This window comes from Pseudopipra pipra, chromosome 8 (genome assembly GCF_036250125.1).
Source record: "Pseudopipra pipra isolate bDixPip1 chromosome 8, bDixPip1.hap1, whole genome shotgun sequence".
NCBI lineage: Eukaryota > Metazoa > Chordata > Aves > Passeriformes > Pipridae > Pseudopipra > Pseudopipra pipra.
In genome coordinates this window covers 15,369,209-15,388,203 of record NC_087556.1, presented here as the reverse complement: position 1 = coordinate 15,388,203, position 18,995 = coordinate 15,369,209, and the positions used below count along the sequence as shown (strand labels likewise).

At 36.7% G+C, this 18,995-nt stretch overlaps 1 protein-coding gene across 2 annotated transcripts in view; it reads left to right on the top strand.

The window, feature by feature from the left end:
- The window catches only part of ADK (adenosine kinase), a 277,174-nt gene that overhangs the window by 196,649 nt on the left and 61,530 nt on the right, over positions 1–18,995 (top strand). For both annotated transcript variants that reach the window (XM_064663829.1, XM_064663830.1), the window contains exon 7: positions 14–184. In XM_064663829.1, the coding sequence (XP_064519899.1) occupies positions 14–184 (171 nt within the window). The remainder of the gene's footprint in view (positions 1–13; positions 185–18,995) is intronic.

The window sequence follows — 18,995 nt, the reverse complement described above, 5'->3', positions numbered from 1 at the left end:
TGGATGCTTGCAGGGATTCTTCCTGACGGTGTCACCGGAAGCAGTATTAAAAGTGGCTACTCAGGCTTCTGCCAACAACAAGATCTTCAGCTTGAATCTTTCTGCACCATTTATTAGCCAGTTCTACAAAGAGCCTATGATGAAAGTCATGCCTTATGTCGATGTTCTTTTTGGAAATGAAACGGTGAGTCTTAAGAAATTAACTGAAGTATTCCTATCTCTTGCACCGAGGTGTTTGTGTCTCAGAGCCTGCTTCCCCAGAACACAGCTGTGCCAGGGGAGGCTCAGGCTGGACATCAGGAAGAATTTATTTGCTGAAAGGCTTGTCAGGCACTGGAACGAACTGCCCAGGGAGGTGGTGGAGTCACCATCCCTGGAAGTGTTCAGGAAACAACTGGACATGGCACTTAGTGCTGTGGTCTGGTTGCTGGGATGGTGATCAGTCAAAGGTTGGACTCAGTGATCTTGGAGGTTTTTTCCAGCCTTGATGATTTTATGATTCTGTGATTCCTGCTCCTTTTTTTATAGAGGGAATCTGACCATGTGAGGTGTCACTGCAAAATCAAATCTGTGGTCACCGGACTGGGATATTTCAATAGATGTCAAAGATGTCACTTGACCTGTTAGAGGTTTACAACCTGCTTATTCTCATGGGAAATACTCGACACATTGGTTGCTTTGGAATAATTGCCCATGTGCACGATGTACTCATCCTGGAGTTAAGTCTGCTGGAAGGAAACGTATGAGGGGCTACTACTGAGCTTCTGTAACTTGATTCCATACCCACACTACTGCTCTTAATAGCATTTTCTGTGATGAAGACAACTCTTTGGGGAGAAGTGGAAGGAGAAAACAAAGAAATAGATAATTGGTTTAAAAGGTTCTCAATGATTTTATGGTAGATGGACTGGCAGTCCATCAAAGGAGGGCTTATCTTTGCCATGCAAGTTGGCAAACAGATTGCATGAAATTCTGCCTGGAAGTCCGTGTTAATAGATGAAATTAATTCAGATTTCACTCATCTTAGTGCTGTCACTTTTGATTTTTTCCCACTTTAGAAAGTGTTCTTAAATATTTATTAGTTTGCTCAGCAGGAAAAGGTTGAAAAAAGCCTTGGAAAGTGTGACACACCTAAATGGAATGTGGGTTTGTCGCTCAAGATAACTACATGAGTACAGGAAAATTATGGAAAAGCGACTTACTCCTGTCAGTGGTTATTCCTGATTGTGACAACAGGGACTTGCACCAACACAAGTCAGTCCTTAGACTATTGTCCACATGTCCACATTAGGGACTAGCATTGTTACGGATATAGGACTTAAAAAATTTAAAAATAAGTATTTTTAAAACAAAGAAAATTGCAATGTTTTTAAATGCAGTGGGATAAGCGAAATCTTTTTAACTATAGTTAACTACACAGAATAAGTATTTTCCAGACATGCTGCTGCTATTCCTAACCGTTGCCTTTATACATCTTTCATGATACAGTCCTCACAAAGATGGTACTGAATATTTTGATTTAATAGCAGTGTAATATCGACACGAAAAGTCTTATCAGATTTCACAAATTACGTAATACTAAGTCCAACCAATTTTGGGGTAGATGGGCTTCATAGAAACTTCTGGGATTAAACCTTGCTGGTCTTTAATATAAATACTGCTGCATTGACCTAGTAGGATAATTCAGATCACAGTGGTTCATTAGGTGCTATTTTTTATAGGTTATTACATTTTGTATATTTGTGTAATTTATAGGCAATAGTCTGCTATAAGGTGACATGCAATTTTAGAAATTATATTCAGTCTACATAAATGTCCTATGTCATTTCAGTTTCTTATGACATTATTCCCCCGCTGTCATAAAATATTAGATAGGACTGTTGTGTTTGTTAGAGTTGAAAGACTCCCTCTATTTTCTGTGAATGATTTCTGAAGCATTTTGGTGTCTTTCAGGATAATAGATGCTATTTAAACTTAAGTGAACATCCTTAAACTTGGCAGTACAATATATATTAATACTTCAGAGTAGCACCCTTTTTGCTACTTATACTAGTCATGGAACCCTTGTCATTTTTTGACCTCTGCTTCCTGCCATATAAACTGGCTATTGCTGCTTTTGAGTTGTTGAAATGCTGTTTGCGGTAGTTTATTCTCTTGTCTTCCTGTGTGACTTGAAACCACACTCTTGGCATGATGTACTTCTAGTTTGGAGTAGCTGCTGTGTTTTCTGATTGTCAGTATTTCTGCTCTCTGCCTGTGCTTGTTGGTAAAGAGTGGTTGCAAAACTCAAGGGAAAGCCCATTCTGACATGTCGTGCCTTCTAGTAGCTTCCTTCTTTCTTAATTTCAGCTACAAGTGTATTCAGGACTTCTTTTGTGTCTGTGTATGTCCTGGTGGGCAGTGAACCACTTCAGCTAGCCAACACCAAATTTTTGCCCATTTAGTGTGATTTTCTTTTTCTTTTTGTTAAAATTTCCATCAGTGTAAGCGCACAAGTTAATATATAAGCAAGGCATACTAAGTGTTGTGGTTGTTACTTTATTAGTACAACAATACTCTTAGACACAATTTTTATTCTTCCCTATATTTATCTTCACTCCACATTATAGACCAATACAATTCTGTTGTTAAGCACTGAGCTGTTTATTTTTTGAGTAATACAAAAACATTCAAGTGCAGCAAAATTCCAAATTGCTGCCATTCCTAAACTAAAAACAATTGGCAAAGTGATTTTAAATTACATCTTCTACTTAAAAATTTACATCTGAATGGAGATTGGTTATTTCAAGTTTCAGCCAGATGGTAATTAAAATGGGCAAGTTATAAACCTCTCAGAATAAATGTTCTAGTTTAGAATGTAAATGCCAGCATACCCTTTACTGCAGTGGAGTCATGGAATGCTGTGGTAACAACTCAGAACATGTATCAGTTTCAGCATTAACTCAGTGACCACTGGTGTTTTGATAATTTATTTAAATCACTTTTATAACTACCTAAACATCTTGTCTTGGATTTTTGATATTTATTAACTGTACTTCATATAATAAATTGAGTACAGCACATTCAGAAAAGGAATAATTATATGGTCATTGCTGCTAACCAATTAGGGTCATTCTGCAGTCATTATGTAGCAATACATGACTGGACAACTTGATTATTGTCATTGCTTTTAATTTTTATTAAATTAAGATTTTTTTAATAGTGTCATTTTGCAAATGGTTCTTAGCAGTAATACCTTCCAAGCTACCATAATCACTGGATAATTAACCTGCCAGGATTAAGCACACTCTACTTTGCCTTAGGATGCTTAACTCTCAAATAAGGTCAATTATCTCCTGATGATAACTGCTTTGTCACAAGTTGCTGCTTAATTTGGCTGTAAAAGCTCACCTTAGAATACATATTTTACAACTCAAAGTAACTTCCAGTAACAGAATGGTCAAAGGAGTGAAAGCTTTGCAAGTGACATGATTACACAGAGTTGTGGAATGTTTCCTACACAGAAATTATACTAGGCAAGTGAAGGAGACTAAATTTGTATATATTTCTTTCCCAGATCTCTTTCCACTTTCCCAGTTAGGGCTAAAGCTTGATGTCTCTGATATACTTGACCCATCAAAGTCAGTAATGGGCACAGGAATCTGAATTCAATTTCCAGTCTCCCCGAAAGATGTGAGTTACAATGGCATCTCCTCAGGGAAGGAACTACTTCGGGGGGAAACAGGCTGTGTATTTTTGGATGTGCAACTGGATAGCAGTTTCTTCAGAATTCAAGGGACACTGCAAGACTTTCACATGATTCATCCCTGCATATGGCACCAATTCATGACTCAGAGGAATATTTGTTCATGTTGATGTGGTAAAGATCTTCTGGGTTCTCTTGCTATGTGTGGGCAGGGCATCACTGAGAAATTTTAGAATTTAGAAACTTTAGAATTACAGACATGCTGAGCTCCTCATTTAGGGCTTTACAATAAAAAGCAAAAGCCAACAATGTAACTTATGGTATACAGTGTAGAGCCATGAGTAGAAGTTGAGGAGGCTATGTAGAAGAGTAATTGTGAATTTTTCCAAAGTACAAATATAATAAAACTAAGATAGCAATTATTCTTGGAAATTAGATCCTCATCCTCTGTACTGTAATGAGTTGTTACTTCTAAACACCCAGTTTCTGAACAAATTAATTACAGGATTGTAAGCTGAAGTTCTGCAAAGACAGATGCATCTGTGAGCTCGTTGGGAAATTGATGCTGGTATGACAGCAAATGCACTGAAAAGAGAGCAGATTGTGTGCAAGACTTGTACATTTTAAGAAGCAATAACAATAGCTTTAGTGGTGGTAGAAATCCTGGGCTTTGAAGAGATGGGTGCCTTTATATGGAATGAGATAGCAAACAGGTCTTGTCATCATTTCCTCTTCACAGTTATACTGAAAGAGCACATTGTGCCTCCTTTATTTAAAATATTTTCAAGTGAGGTATCAAATACTAACAGAAAGACCCCTACAAATATAGGTGGTTTGGACACAGTCTTTAAGACCCTCTGTAAGCCTTTGTAAAGGCAAGTCTCTTTAGTGACATGGAAAATTCTCTTTAGTGGCTAGGAAAAACAATAAATATAAAACTGAGGTTTTGGTGAGGTAATGTGCTCCTGATTTTAAACTTGCAATCAGTCTGTACTTTTGTGCTTATTTTAACCAGGGGAATGAATGGAAATGCTGCTAAATTTTCTTGCATGAACTATGTTAACACGGTAGGATTTATACCTAACTGACAGTTTCCAAACAAACTGGTCTATTGCCTTGCCCTAAACAACTTTCACTCCACATGCTTTGATATATTACATTAAGATATGACACTGCAGACAACCTTCAGTCCCACCTGCAAATTTCCTCTGCTTCATTATCACCCGGGACCAGACTGATACCTACAGGCTTAAGAGTCTGCCCACAGCTCACAAGAATCTTGAATGAGACATAACCACTTTCATCAGATAAATAAGCCTCATGGTGATTCTTTTCAAACTAGTGTGCATTCATAATGACCTAAGTGAATTGATTTGAATTTACACTGTGCAATTGCTACTGTTTCTAGACCTAGCATATAGCTTCCCACAACTGCCTGAATGTCCTGTCACACTGGTGAGTTGTCTGATTCTGAGGAAAGTATTAAGAAGTAAGAGTCAGGAGAAAATCAGGTGGCAGATGTAATTTGGTGTGTGGAAGAAAGGAAATACAGTTTGACTTTCAATAATGAAAGAGAGACCAACATTTCAGTCTGTTCTTCTGTATCAGATGGTACCAGGAAGTAACAAACATAGCAAAGGATGGCTGGTCATGCCATAAATATCACCGAATTGATGTTTGAAGTATTTACAAGTAAAGGTTTACAATTATTTTTAAATGTTTGAAGTTATTAGTAGAAGGCAAATACTAGATCATATTTGAAACTGAGTATCTTGAAGAGGCTTATTTTACTGTACTGCTAACTTGCATGTTTGTTACATAAGGAGCCCTTAAAAAGCATTTTTTTTTTAGCTTACTGGACCTGGTCCATTTTCAGTCAGTGGTTGTTTGCAAACTGTCATCCTTAGGAGTTCAGCCTTTACCTTGAGCTTCTACATCTTTATTCATTTGGAATTAAGTTTTCAAAAACATTAATCATCTTAAATGAAATTAAGTGTCAGTGTTTTGCATTTCAGTTTATATGTGAGCATTTTCTTTTTCCTTTCCTTATGCTTTCAGAAGTTCTCAGAAACTTGCCCCACAGGTGAGGGTAATTATCTTCAGTTCATAGGCTGGGTGAGAGACTGAGGTTTGCACAGTTCCCTACAGGGAGTCTGAGGTTCAGTTAAGAATCGTAGTCAGATATTCTGACCCAGTTTGTTAAATACACATGGGAAAATATTTTGTAAGGAGACATCTCATCTTTCCTTCTGTTTTAACAGGTAGAGGTTTTTAGGGTCAGCTGCTGCTGGTGTTTGCTTTTCTAAACTGCAGTAAACAGATAATATTTTCCTTTTATAAATCCTACATTTAGGATTTATTCAGTCTTTAGAGGGAGCCTGGGAATTAAAAGTGTAATTCTGAATGGAGAAAATATAAATATTATTTTTCTTTGATGTCTTTGTACAATTTGGATGCCTGCTTCCTGGTGCAGGTATTGTGTTTTCAATTATGGGACAGCTAATGCATTGTAATATTGCCCCTTAATTCATGAAATTAACTTTCTCAGTTTTGGAATATCTAATAAACTGTGGCTATCTGAAAAATGAGAGCATCTCTAGCACAAGGGAGGTGGATAATGTCAATGGCGTGTTGCAAAGATGTGCTGTGGGAAGGATGCTGAAACAGCCCAAGGCTATTTCAGCTGCAGACACTGAATCTGCTTCTCCTTCTCTCCTCTCTCTTTTTTTTTTCCTTTTTTTTCCCTCCCATGTGAACTGCGGTGGCTCTCTAAGATAAAATGCTTTTAAATCATTTCCCAACCTTGCAGCCATTTCTGATAAAAGCCCTGTTATCTGAAATGATATGAATCACTGTGGAGTTAATCATACCTTATACAACAACATATTTTGTTGTGATTCATTCTGTCTCAATTAATCATCTTATTTATCTACATTGTCTCAGCTGCTGCACTGAAATTCATGAGTAATAAGCAAGTAATTATTTTAGTATAGTTTACCTAGTACATTATGAATGAAAGGAAAATTGAGAGCCAAGTATTTAAATTTATGTATAGTGCTGCTTTCAGCTAATGTCTAGATATTTAAGCAATTTAGGAATCCTATCTCAAAAAATGGCTTTCCTGTTACAGAAAACAAGCAGGTATTTAGAAGCAAAGTTTATACTTTCCAACAGACTTCACTTCTTAAAACTAAAAATATTTCCTGATAGTCTCTCAGAATGCTTAGGGATATTTATCCTTCCTTATACTATGCAGTGTTGAGATACTTTTAAGATTGTGAATACTGGAGAGCTTGCAGCACAAGACAGAACATGTCCTGTGAGAAAGGAAGGCAGATTCCACTGTATTTCAGCAGCTTGTGTTTTACTGACGATGATTGATAACCCTTTTCACTTTGTAGCACTTCCCAGAGCATCTCATAACACTTCATAAACATTAATGCTCAGGATAAACCAAAAAGGTGGGTGTGTAGTCTTGTCTGTTTTACAGGTGGACAATTGAAAGGTTATTTGCTGAAGGTCACACCAGCCAGGAACAAGCAAAATTGAGTTCTAACTTTTTTCTTTGATTAAGTGTCCTGAGATGTTGTCAGCTGCTGGCTACATTTTGGACAAAACTCACCTGTCTGGAGGAAAAGAGGTGTAGAGGTTGGCTTTTCAATGTAATACTACTGTATGTCTCTGACAGCCTTTTGAAGGTAAACTGCATACGCCTTTTCAATAGTCAGATCACTAGGGCAAAAAATGTGTAATATATAATATCTAGTATATCGTTTAAGAAACACAGAAAATAAGAGAATAAAATTGAGTTATGCAGTTGATAAGAACTAGCAGAATGGAGGCAGAAATGTTCACAAAAACTTCTTTAAATCAGTGTAAATTCAGAACAATGCAATTTCACAGATATTTGCAGATAACAATGCAGGTGAAATATGTAAGTTATAATAAAGGTTTGTTTTCCAATCCAGCTAAGGTTAATTCAATGCCTCCACATTTCAAGCTCTGTTTAGGGCAGATGTAGCCAGTTTCTGATTCAGAGTATTGTTAGGACATGCTAAAGCCTTTTGTGCCAACATATACTGAGGATTCTCCATTGTTACAGACAGTCCTTGCAGTGGACTGTCCATTCAGTGCCATGTTATCCCTGTGGAAAGCATCTAATGTGAGCTGACAGGTGAGCTCTCCCCTGTCCTTATCACATGATGTCATCTGCCCCCTTTACTCAGATTCAGCAATTTTGTGTCTATGGCAAGAGTGAATTCAGTGGGCTGGACTACTGTTGAATCACTGAGCTGGTCCAGCTTTCCCAGGCAACATAGATCTGACTAGATGAGAGGGTAGTACATGGTGGTACAAAGGACTTTGAAAGGGAAAGCCTCATAACTTCTCTGTTTTGTGAGATCTAGCCAGGCAATGCTGTTAGGGTCTCCCAAGCAATACAGCAAAGAAACACAGCTGGGGTCATTGGCTGCCTTAAATGCATAGTGTTTAAAGCAATATCCTTTTTTATTCTGACTTATGTTATATATGCAGCCAGTCTAAATAGTTTTATCTGCAGGTATTAAGTTGAATGTTATTATACATGGATGAGTTCAGATATTAGCTGTAAATGTTCTTGGACAGCGGCTTTTATATAAAAGAGACCTTTTTTACCTAAAGAGTATGTATTGATACTTGCTTTGTTTATAAATTTGAGTCTGAACAAAGTGTTCTTGAAAGGGGAGAAGAGGGAAGGATAGTCAAGGAACCAGTAATAAGACTATGATGATGAACAAAATCTTGGAAACCTACTTTAGGGATTTTGGAATAGAATTGGCAATATCTTTATTATGTTAGCCTATTTTTCTATAATATTACATAGCACTATTTTTTCAAAACTACAGTTTTAACCTTGGTTTTTTATCATGTTATCTTTCTCTGTCAAAACCTTCCTTCGCTCTGTTTATATAGCTCATATAATATTTTTATTCCATCCAGACTGTTTCACATCTGATTAAAAATCTATTAACTAATTTCGTTTTTCTGACTTTCTTCAATGAAGAAGAGCAAACCTAGGCATTTGAACCTCTCTTCTTTCTAATTAGTTATAAACCTTCCATCACTGGAGTCTCTACTGTAGATTTTATAAGAATAAATGTAACCCATTGATGTTTCCTTAAGACTACTGAAAAGTTGCTAAGTATAAGTAAATTAACACAAAAAATTTTTTTCCTTCATGCATTGACAAATATGTTGAAGGTATTTAGAACTGATTTATGCTAAACCGTTACTGATTAAAATCTATATTTTAATTTTTAATTAGAATTTAGAGTAAAGACATTAGAGTTTACAATATGGGACATTTTCATTGATTAGATTTACTAATGATACAATTAAAACGTAATTTATCCCTCTTGTAAGTGGCATTAAATAGAAAGCTAAATGTGAAATATATTTCGAAGCATATGCAATGGGTCATTAATGTATGTAAGAGTTGCAAAAATATTTTACTGATTTCTAAACTTTTTTCAAAGAGTTGTCATAAAGGCAGGAAATAAGCTTGTAAAAGAATTAGAAAAAATGCAACTGCAGATACCTAATGTGTCTGAAAGATACATAAAAGCATCCATGGTTTTCCCAAAGGCATTAATTGATCTCCAAAACCTTGCCTTATTTTTAAACTTAAACCACCCCGTTTACAACAGCCTTTGGGTGACAATTTTGCAGCCACATGAAAGTGTCTCCTTAAGCTTTAAGCTATATTTTCAGGTTTAGTGGTCATATTCTGACTTACAATACCATTTGTTTAAGTACTGACCTCCCAGGGAAGCAACATGGAAAAATTGCTTTGCTCTATGGGATTTTGTTCTAAGTTAACAGAACTTATCCCTCCTGGTCATTACATTTTAATTTTTTTAATTCTCCACCGAAATAGTCCACAAAACCTTTACTTTAATGAAACTACTGCTAATCCATGTGTGATAAGTAACATTAAGTCAACCTTTCTTTGACTCCTCATATTCCATGTCAAAACCAACAACATATGCAGTCCCATTAGAGAAACAGGCATACATGGCTCCCTTTGCTTTCCATGCTGAAGTGGTTTCCAGGTGAAGGAGCTTTCCTCTGAAGGAGAGAATTGTAACAGTCTAATGGTTGGGACAATTGAAATTTTGTATTATATAAAACTGTGTGTTAGTTGGTTAGTCTTCTAACTGTGCAGAGGGGGACTCTCTACTCTGACCTTGAAATTCAACAAACAGTTGTGTTCCTCATCTTCATTTGGAGGCAACAGTGTCACTAGTAGTACGTTGCTTCCTTCCACCCACAGCTAAGGAGAAGGACTTCCCTTCCATCCTTACAAAGGAACTGGCCATCAGCATCTGCTTCTGGTCCGAGCCTTAGAGCCTTCTCCCTGCTCTGTAAGGACATGGGCTGTCCTTGTCAAAAAGCAAAAACCTTTAGCATTTGAGAGACCCACCTGAAAGCAATGGAAAAGTGGTACACATTCCAATGGAAGACCCTTAGGATACCCAATTAACCTGTCCTTTGTGATACTTTTCAAGCTGTTCTTCTGTTATCAAGGTACAGCCTTGCTAGACTGTTTGAAGATATCCCAAATATCTCTGGAATTGGGAGTTTTATTTTAATTTTTTCTGATGCTAAAGATTGATACCTCGATTTAAGGGAAACTCATTATTTTTATTGAGAAATTGAGAAATTCTACTTCTTCATCTTGATATTATTGTCCTTTGAGTCAAAACCACTCTGCAGGTCAAGAGCTTGTTCATTTCTCTTGCCCTGTGACTGTCCTTCTGAAGGATTCTATTTTTGTAAATCTGAGAGACCAAGCTACGGACAGTATCTTTGATCCCTGGCAGGTAGGAGACCTCACAGAATTAGGTTCTCTTCAGGATCTCTTTTAATGCAGTGTGTTTCTCCTCTGGAATTCCTCTGAGAGACCAGGGTATTTTTATCTTGTCTATCAGACTGTTGACCTATCCAGGTTGTGCAAGATTCTTTCTTAAAAGAACTGGAATTTTCATGAGGAATGAAGTTGTAGCCATAAAATGTGTTGTTGGGGCAGTCGTGATTGCTCTGTAAGGAGGACCTTCCTGCAACTGGAAAAATATCTGAAATTTCATGGAATTGCAGGATCTTTTACCATCAGTTTACCTGTTTTTCCCTAATTTTTTTTGAAACATGTATGACCTATGTGGATGGGTAGTCAGATGGTCTTAACACACAGTATTTGATATACATGTTATTTTGGAGCAGCCTATGATTAATATGTCTTTTTCCTCTTGTCGGAATTTCTACTAGAGCAGGAAATACATCTGTGAGTGGTCTTGGACACATACCAGTTTCAGATAAATGGATCAGTCAATTTAAATTCTGCATATATAGTTGCCAAACACTATGCATTTGATTTGAACATCAAAGTAAATGCCAGATTTGGATGGAGCTGCATCTTGGTATATGTGAATTACGATAATGAGTCAAACTACTGAATCTCACTGCTCAAAAAAGAACACTCATCATCTGGAACCAAATCTCTTTCTTCTAGAATCTAAACTCATGAAAAGAACTGAAGAAGTAGACAGCCTTATGCTGGCCAGTTGTAACCCATCTCTGACCATGCGTTGTCTGAAAGGTTGGTGGACACACTTAGGACTGTTCTGAAGTGTAGAATGGTGGCAGGTGGGCCCATTATTTAGAGTACTCCATGGAAACCATGAGTTTCAGGAGTCCATATTAACTCTACTTGCAGATGAGTTCCTTTCATATTTCAAGCAAGAGCTCTGTGTCTCAGGATGAGTGGTGCATGTATATATTTCAGGTAGAGCAAGCTAAAATCAAGATCAAAGTGTTTTATGTGTTACAGATATGTTCTTGGGATAATGTTTAAGTTGGCATGGAAATGACAATGTAACACATCCCGAAGTTATCTTTTCATTTATGGTAAAGATATCAAGTATTTTAGGGGAGAATCTTCATTGTAACAGACTTTATTCAAACAATACCTATTCATTTTGCACATCTTCCACTGGAGTTGTTTATTTTAGAAAGTTAAATGTCAGTTATCACTTTTTAACCAACCTTCACCTCTACCATTCTTAACAGGTTCTCTTTATTTTTATTTGGAATTTAAAAATGCACTGTGTAAAATACTGCAACGTAAATTAACAGAAGTGAGTTACTTTGGAGGGCGTTTACATAGATTTAGAGTGAGAGAAGAGTATGTATTAGGTTAATGAGCAATGTTTCTAGACCAGGAAAATGCTTAATTCAGGAGTAAGCTGTGCAGACATTCTGTCTTGTGGATGTTGTTCAAGGTAACAACTTTTAGAACAGTGTCTCATGTAACAAAACGCAAAGCAAAGCAAACCCATAATTTTTCTATTTCAAAATCTTCTATGTCTAGTGATACAGTAATGATTTTTTTAGGTGTATGGAGAGAATTGGGTAATTTATACAGTATGTGGAAAGTTTTCTAATGGATTTTTTTAATTAGAATTGAAAAAATGTTTTCAGTGCTACTGTTTTGTTCATCTGTTAATAAGGTCTCTTGCAATTAATCCTTGTTCAGGATTATGAGTAAGAAAAATTATACTTCATGTAGATAAAATTCACAAAAGTAGATTTGAAATATATCCAATTCATCCTGCAAACTGTTTGAAATGTAACTAATTTTGTCTGTGTTAAGCTGCTCCAACAGTGTTACTAATTTAAATCAACACCCAAGTAAGTTACAATGCTTAACCTTTTCGTAACATTTCCTTTACTACTTTTTTTTTCTTGGATATGTCTTGCATTTCATTTTTCTGAAATCAAACACATCATACCCAGCCAGGGGTGCAAATTTGGTATAACTCTGCAATGTTTTCCTCTTTTAATTCCACATTTTCAAACACTTCACTGGGTCTTACATTGCCCGTCACAGCTATGTGGAAGGTATAACAAGGTCTTGGGCAGTACTTATGACTGAGTTACTGCTCTCTGTCACCAGCCAGCTTCTGTGCTCTCAGCTGCCCCAACCAGCCAGCTTTCTGCAACAAACCAACCTGCAAAAACCATTTGCACGTTCCTGCTCCCAGTAATCTCTCTGCAAATATGAAATGCCTCCTTTGTATTGTACTGGCCAGAGACATAAGGTATGCAGTGCTCAGCCTGCATCAGGATCTTTGGGCCTTGGGTGGCTGTAAATGGAACACTGACAATATTGGACAGGGGAGATCCCACCTTGCCAGCAAGGCACACACAACTTACTGCTTACCAATAAAGACCTCCAGGATATTAAGCCTTACATATGTATTTACCATTTATCAGTAAACTATTAGGGGATAACTTTAGAAGATTTCTAAAACATTTTCCCCTGAGTCTCGTACAACTTCCTGACCTTGCAGACAAAGGCGTATGAAAAATTGTATCAATAAAATGGTTAAATTCTCTAAAGCAGTTTTTCTCTGAAACGTATCATATACAGAATATATAATGGGTTGGCATGTTAAAATGGTTTTGTGGGACCTTTTCTAAGGCATCTTGTTTGCAAATTGACTATCTGAATAATGTGTCTATCCCAAGACAGCTTTTCTAAGAAATCGTGTTCTTTTTTTCTTGCCTATCTTCTACCTTTATTGTTACAGCAGTTAACTTTATAGATGATGTTTGGAGTTCTATACACTGTACAAAACAGAGTAAGAGGCATGTCCTGTCCTGAGAAACTTACATTTCAAGCAGAGATATCAAACAAAAGACTGGAGAAGTAATGACCAGAGAGAGGTGAAATGTCATAATAATGATGATATGCTTGTTCAGTGCCATTACACAATGTAGCCAGGGTTTTTGCTCTGTAGTCTCATATATCAATTTTTAAAAGAAATGCAATGAATGGAAAAGAAAAAAAAGTAATGATGGTCTATGCTAAGGCTAGATATATGAGTCCCTTCACTATAGATTTTTTTGTTTGCTTTCTTAAATATTATAGTCTTAAATATCATGCAGAATTAAAGCAGTTCATGATCAGTTAAAATTTCAAATATTTAAGACAGCAGTATTTAAGATTAACTGTTTTCCATTTACTGACTGTTACTTGGAACCAGAAGAATCTTATATTTTTATAAGCATAGTAAGCTACACTGTTTTTCTTTAAACTTTAGAGTATGAATTATATTCCTATAATGACAGCTGCAGGGTGGAATGTTTTAACACACTGGAGTGAGATATATCTTGGACACATTCTTGGTATCTTAAGTTCAACATGCTCCATATGGTGCCACTGAGCCAGTGATTTTGAAGAAAACAGTTAAAGACTGCTGAAACAGCGTAAAATACAAATTAGTCTTTGCTGTATAAGTAAAAAAAAATCACTGTCAATCTTTTCAGCTTTCTGCATGAATACTTCCAGCAACTTTTAATAGTAGTCCCCATGTTTTAAAACAACTGTTGAGTTCTAGCAGAACAGAGTGAAAGATTGTGGGCTAAGAATACACTGATTGTATTATGCCTAAGTCTTATGCAGGAGAGCAAAGGGAAAGGAGGTTGGGCTTCCCTGTATTGCCACATTAATCTTTAATGTGGCAGCAGGGATTGTGTGATGCAAGATTTGTGAAAGGTTCATTGCTCTTTGTTAACTTGGTCCTCTGTCAGCACAAGAGCACCATGAAAGAGCTGTGTCAGGGAGATGTCTCTGTCCTACTGTTGGGAATAGTAATGATAGAGTATCCTGTAGTAAAACTATATAATAACTGTTGTTATTACTTAAATATTTTACTGTTTGGGGTACTGAATTATCTAGGAATTATGTTTTCAGAATGCTACATTTTTTTCATGTAGGTTTTCATTTGCAGTATCAAGACAGGTAGGAGTTAATGTATTAATAACTTGCTTGTCTATCTTTTACTGTAATTGGATTTTTTTCAGTATAAACTTAACCCTGGGTTTTCTGAATTTATATTCATGCTTATGGATTTCAAAATTGTTATAGCATACTTGCAGTTATTAATACTGAAGTTATTGACTCATACCCTGATTTTTGCTATATATTGATTTATTTATTTATATATTGATATATTTATTTTTCCATTGTTATTAGTAATAATATATCGTTATATAATAATTATATATAATTGTAGTTATAGAATGTGTTGATAATAATAATTTTTATATTATACCAAAATAATATCATCATCAGTATGGCTTTTTTAAAGCACCATACGTGGACTCCAAACAAAAAACCCAAGGATTAAATAGCAATGCAAAAATTCTACCTCTTTCAACCTTAAATCATTTTGTATTGGTGTTGGCTCATAAGAACAGGTTTTCAAATATAACAGAGCATAAGACAAACAGCCACAGTACACCAACCTGTTAACCTATGCTTGTGTACCTTTTCTATCAGCAGAACAGCATAATGAAGTGAGAGCATTACTGATGAATGAATCCTCTGAGGAGGTGATTTGTGGAGTTATATTAATGTGAAATTGCACATTACAGCCTGAGTTGATCTAGGAATTTACTGCTGGAGGAAGATGGAGACCTTGCTCCCTATTGCCCCCCATTTTCAGACTTGTAACTTCTGTCTCAGGTTCCCTCTGTACAGCATAGCTAAGGCAGCAGAGACATAGGGGATATTTTAAAGTAAAGGCCCAAGAGGGTGTGGCCACATGATTTTTTTGAACAGGGATGTATTTTGAGACAGTCCATCTGAAAAAAAAGAAACCAAAATACAGTCCTTGGGCTTCTTTTTTTCAGAGGAAAATAGTTACAGTCTATAAAATCATGAGGCAAGGACTGACAGGTAACTAGCATTTTAGTGGTCCCATATTAGAGCTACCTGCACTGTTGTAGTCCCTCTAGATATAACTAGATAAAACAATCATGAATAGTTTGTGTGAATTTCCACCTTTAAATGTAGCCTGAATGTCAAATTTCAAACAATAATTACTTATGACATTTGTTAAACCTTTTGGGGTACAGCCAGTGTGAATCTGTGGTAAAGGACCTAGTTGCCAATGTATTCGTAAATAAAGTTCTTGTACACTCTCAGAAAGTACATTCAAAACATGTACAATTTTGACACAGTATTTTTCATAGTAAACAGAGGTCAAATATTTGCTTTCAATGAAAAACAGAGCTTAATATTGGCATTAGAGTCATGACCAGAACATCAATGATACATTAAGGTGGATGCTTTCTCATCACACATAAAATTAGCACCTTTTCTCTTTTTGTCTTGCAGCAGCTGGATTCTGTAGTTTAAAAAGGTGTCTGTTGATGTTTATCCAGTCCCTGGACATACATTGGTATATGTTCTATTAAAGACTTATTCAGCTGTACCTCCCTCATCATTGATAACTGTGCAGGCTTTCCAGTCTCCATGGCCATCCTAATCCATATGATATGATGCTATAATGCAGCTGTCATAAAACACTATCCCCTTTGTTTCAGAAACGTAGAACTTCCAGGCCATATACATAATCTAACCCAAGGAAATGATCCCAAGGGATCCACTTGACCCATCAGTGCTGCCTTCATTCTGTGCCATGGGTAGACTGGTCCCTTTGGTTCTCTGCTCAGCAGGATTACAGTCCTGGTCTAAACTGGAAGACAACTGTGCTTCTCTTCTCTGAGTATCAGTTCATTGTCACTATGTGTGAGAAGCCTGTGTTAAGCTTCATGTTAAGCTTGCATTTCACTGGTCCAAAACGAGTTTGTGTATGAAAGATGTAACAGTGGTGTTATATTGCTCTGCTGGGACAAAAGGAGGGCCTCCTTAGGCCAAACATTCTTTATGCTGGAGAGCAGAGCATGAAAGGAGACCAAAACCTTTTTCTGCCCATAACTGCTATTTGCTGAAGGAGTTCTTTTTTAATTGCACATCTCAGCCATTGGTGGATTATTTGAGGAGAAGAGGAGACAAAGAATAAAGGGAAGACTTGAGAACATCCATTGGAGGTCTCTTCCTGAAATTGGCTCTGTATTTCCCAGAGGTGGAGAGATTTCTTAGCATTTCAGACCTTCCACAGCAGCTCAGCCTTGCCTGAGTGCAAACCTGGGAGTGATTTTCTTTATCCAGGCCAGAAGCCTGTTCATAGTTTGCTACTTACAGGCCAGTAAATTACTTCTTCAAAAAGTTCCTATTTTGATAAATTGATGTGCTTGTGTGTTTGCACTATATTATGTAAGAGGAGCCTTGTCATCTTATTGAAATAATAAGGCATTGAGAGATACCAAGTATTTATGGCTAGATTTAACGATTTTAAAGGAAGGAAATTATTGCAGCCCCAGGGCAACAGTAACTTACATAGTGACAACTTATACATGTTTTATGTACCTATTTACTTCAATGTTCACTACAAAAGTGTAGTTACCATAGCAATGACCATGTCACCAGATTGCTTTGCTGGTTCTGAAATACAAAATACCCAAATGCCACCTGAACCGTGATTATTTTCTGCACAAGTACTGAAAGTAGAAGTTGAGAGTATCACACACTTTTCTAAACAAACAGTTACACACTGATTTACAGAAGGCTTTATGTTGCAAATGTTAGCATCTCTAATATTGTAAATCCTTGGCTACCAAGCTGAAGGAAAGCCTCAGTGGCTTCTAGCAGCAGAGCCTTCACTAGTATATACTTAACCTCTAGGCTCCTGTGAAATATTGGTACTTACCTGCAATATTTCAAGAAAATAATGTGGGGTATTCAGGAAGACATTTTCTCTAAGTGTGAACTCATAAACAAAGCTATCTTTTGGCTAATCACAGGTTTTTAGTGTTAGGTAAAAACATTTTTAGCATCACAGAAAGTGGTGTGATTTTCACCTGCTGCTTCTTTGACTTTAGAAATAGCAAATTTATGAAGCATTTAGGTAGTAACTTGTATACTTTGGTGTGCAGCTCATTAACACCAGTAGAATTGAGAAGCCAAGTACTAGATTTTCAAAATCATCATTAAGCACAGTGGTGAGTTACCTCAATATGACTTGTGACTGTGGGCAAGTGAAGGTGAAAAGTCTTTTATCACAGATCTAGACTGCTTCTTCTTATAGTTGAGTTATGTTTTCTCATTTGTGAGATGTGAGCTAACATATAATAACATGTACATATGATAATTGTGAATACGGATATTTGAAGAAAAGCAGTTTGTAGGACTGCAGACTTAATCCACCATTTCAGTCATTCTCCTTTAATAAAGACTTGTCTATACAGAAAAATTAATCTGAACTGAGATAGCACATTATTTTAAGCACAACAGCTTTAACTCAGATTTGTATTGTGTCCATTTGTGGACAATCTTATGCTGGAATGGGAGTGGTTTGTTCCTGTTTAACTTGCTTTGAAAATGTGTTTAACTAAAGAGGAACAGGGCACATGAGTTATTGAACAAACATGTCAACACTTGGAGCCAGCCATTAGCAATTCCATGGGAAGATGCAAAAGTAAAATTGATCTACATTTATGCAATGGTTGATCTTGTCTTCCTTGCATCGTGTAGTGTCAGAATTCTTCCCACAAAGAAGGAATCTCACTTTGCTGGGTAGGAAAGTGGACATGGTGCTGTTAGGTATTACATTTATCTGTAGGGGTTGTAGTGAAGAGCTAGAAAACTACTTTAACTGGGAAGTTTGATCCAACCTGCTTAAGTCCTTGAACTGGAGGTGGACACCCAGTGGTTCAGATTCCAGCTCTATTTAGCAGTGCTGCTGTTTAGACTCTTTCAGTGTGATCAGAGACCCCCAGAGGAAAATGAAGTCTTAAATTAGAAAGAAAGACACTTTTTTACACAGCTTCAGTGTTGACTAAAAAGTGTGTAAATTTTTTTTTTTTAAAAAGCCTCTTTCATTGTGTTATAGTTCTTAACCATTAATAAGCAATTCTAGCTACTTCGATTTTTATTTGGATTCTTTCTGTTCTCCTCTATTTCTTTCTCAGAGAAAAAAACCCACGGTATTTTTATGTTTATCTAGGAAGTAAGTGGAATTTACAAATAATCCTCTAAGTGCATAGGTGTACTCTTCAACAAAAGACATTTGAACTGACCCAGGACAGGCAACCTGCAAAACTAGATGATACAGTTTGCTGGTGCTTCAAGAGTACCTTAAGCTGTGTGATCCTGCGTGAATTACCATCGCAGGCTGGTGGCTCAGGTAGCTCTGAGACCTCTGTGATGCTCCACCGCCTTCTATAAACATGCCCAAAGACTTGTAAGGTCTCTGACCCTTGCACAGACATACAGCCACTAGTCCCTATATAATTTACCAGATAGCCTTCAGCAGTGACCTGTCCATGGGGAGGGTAAGTCCCAGCAAGTCAATGGTGTATGACC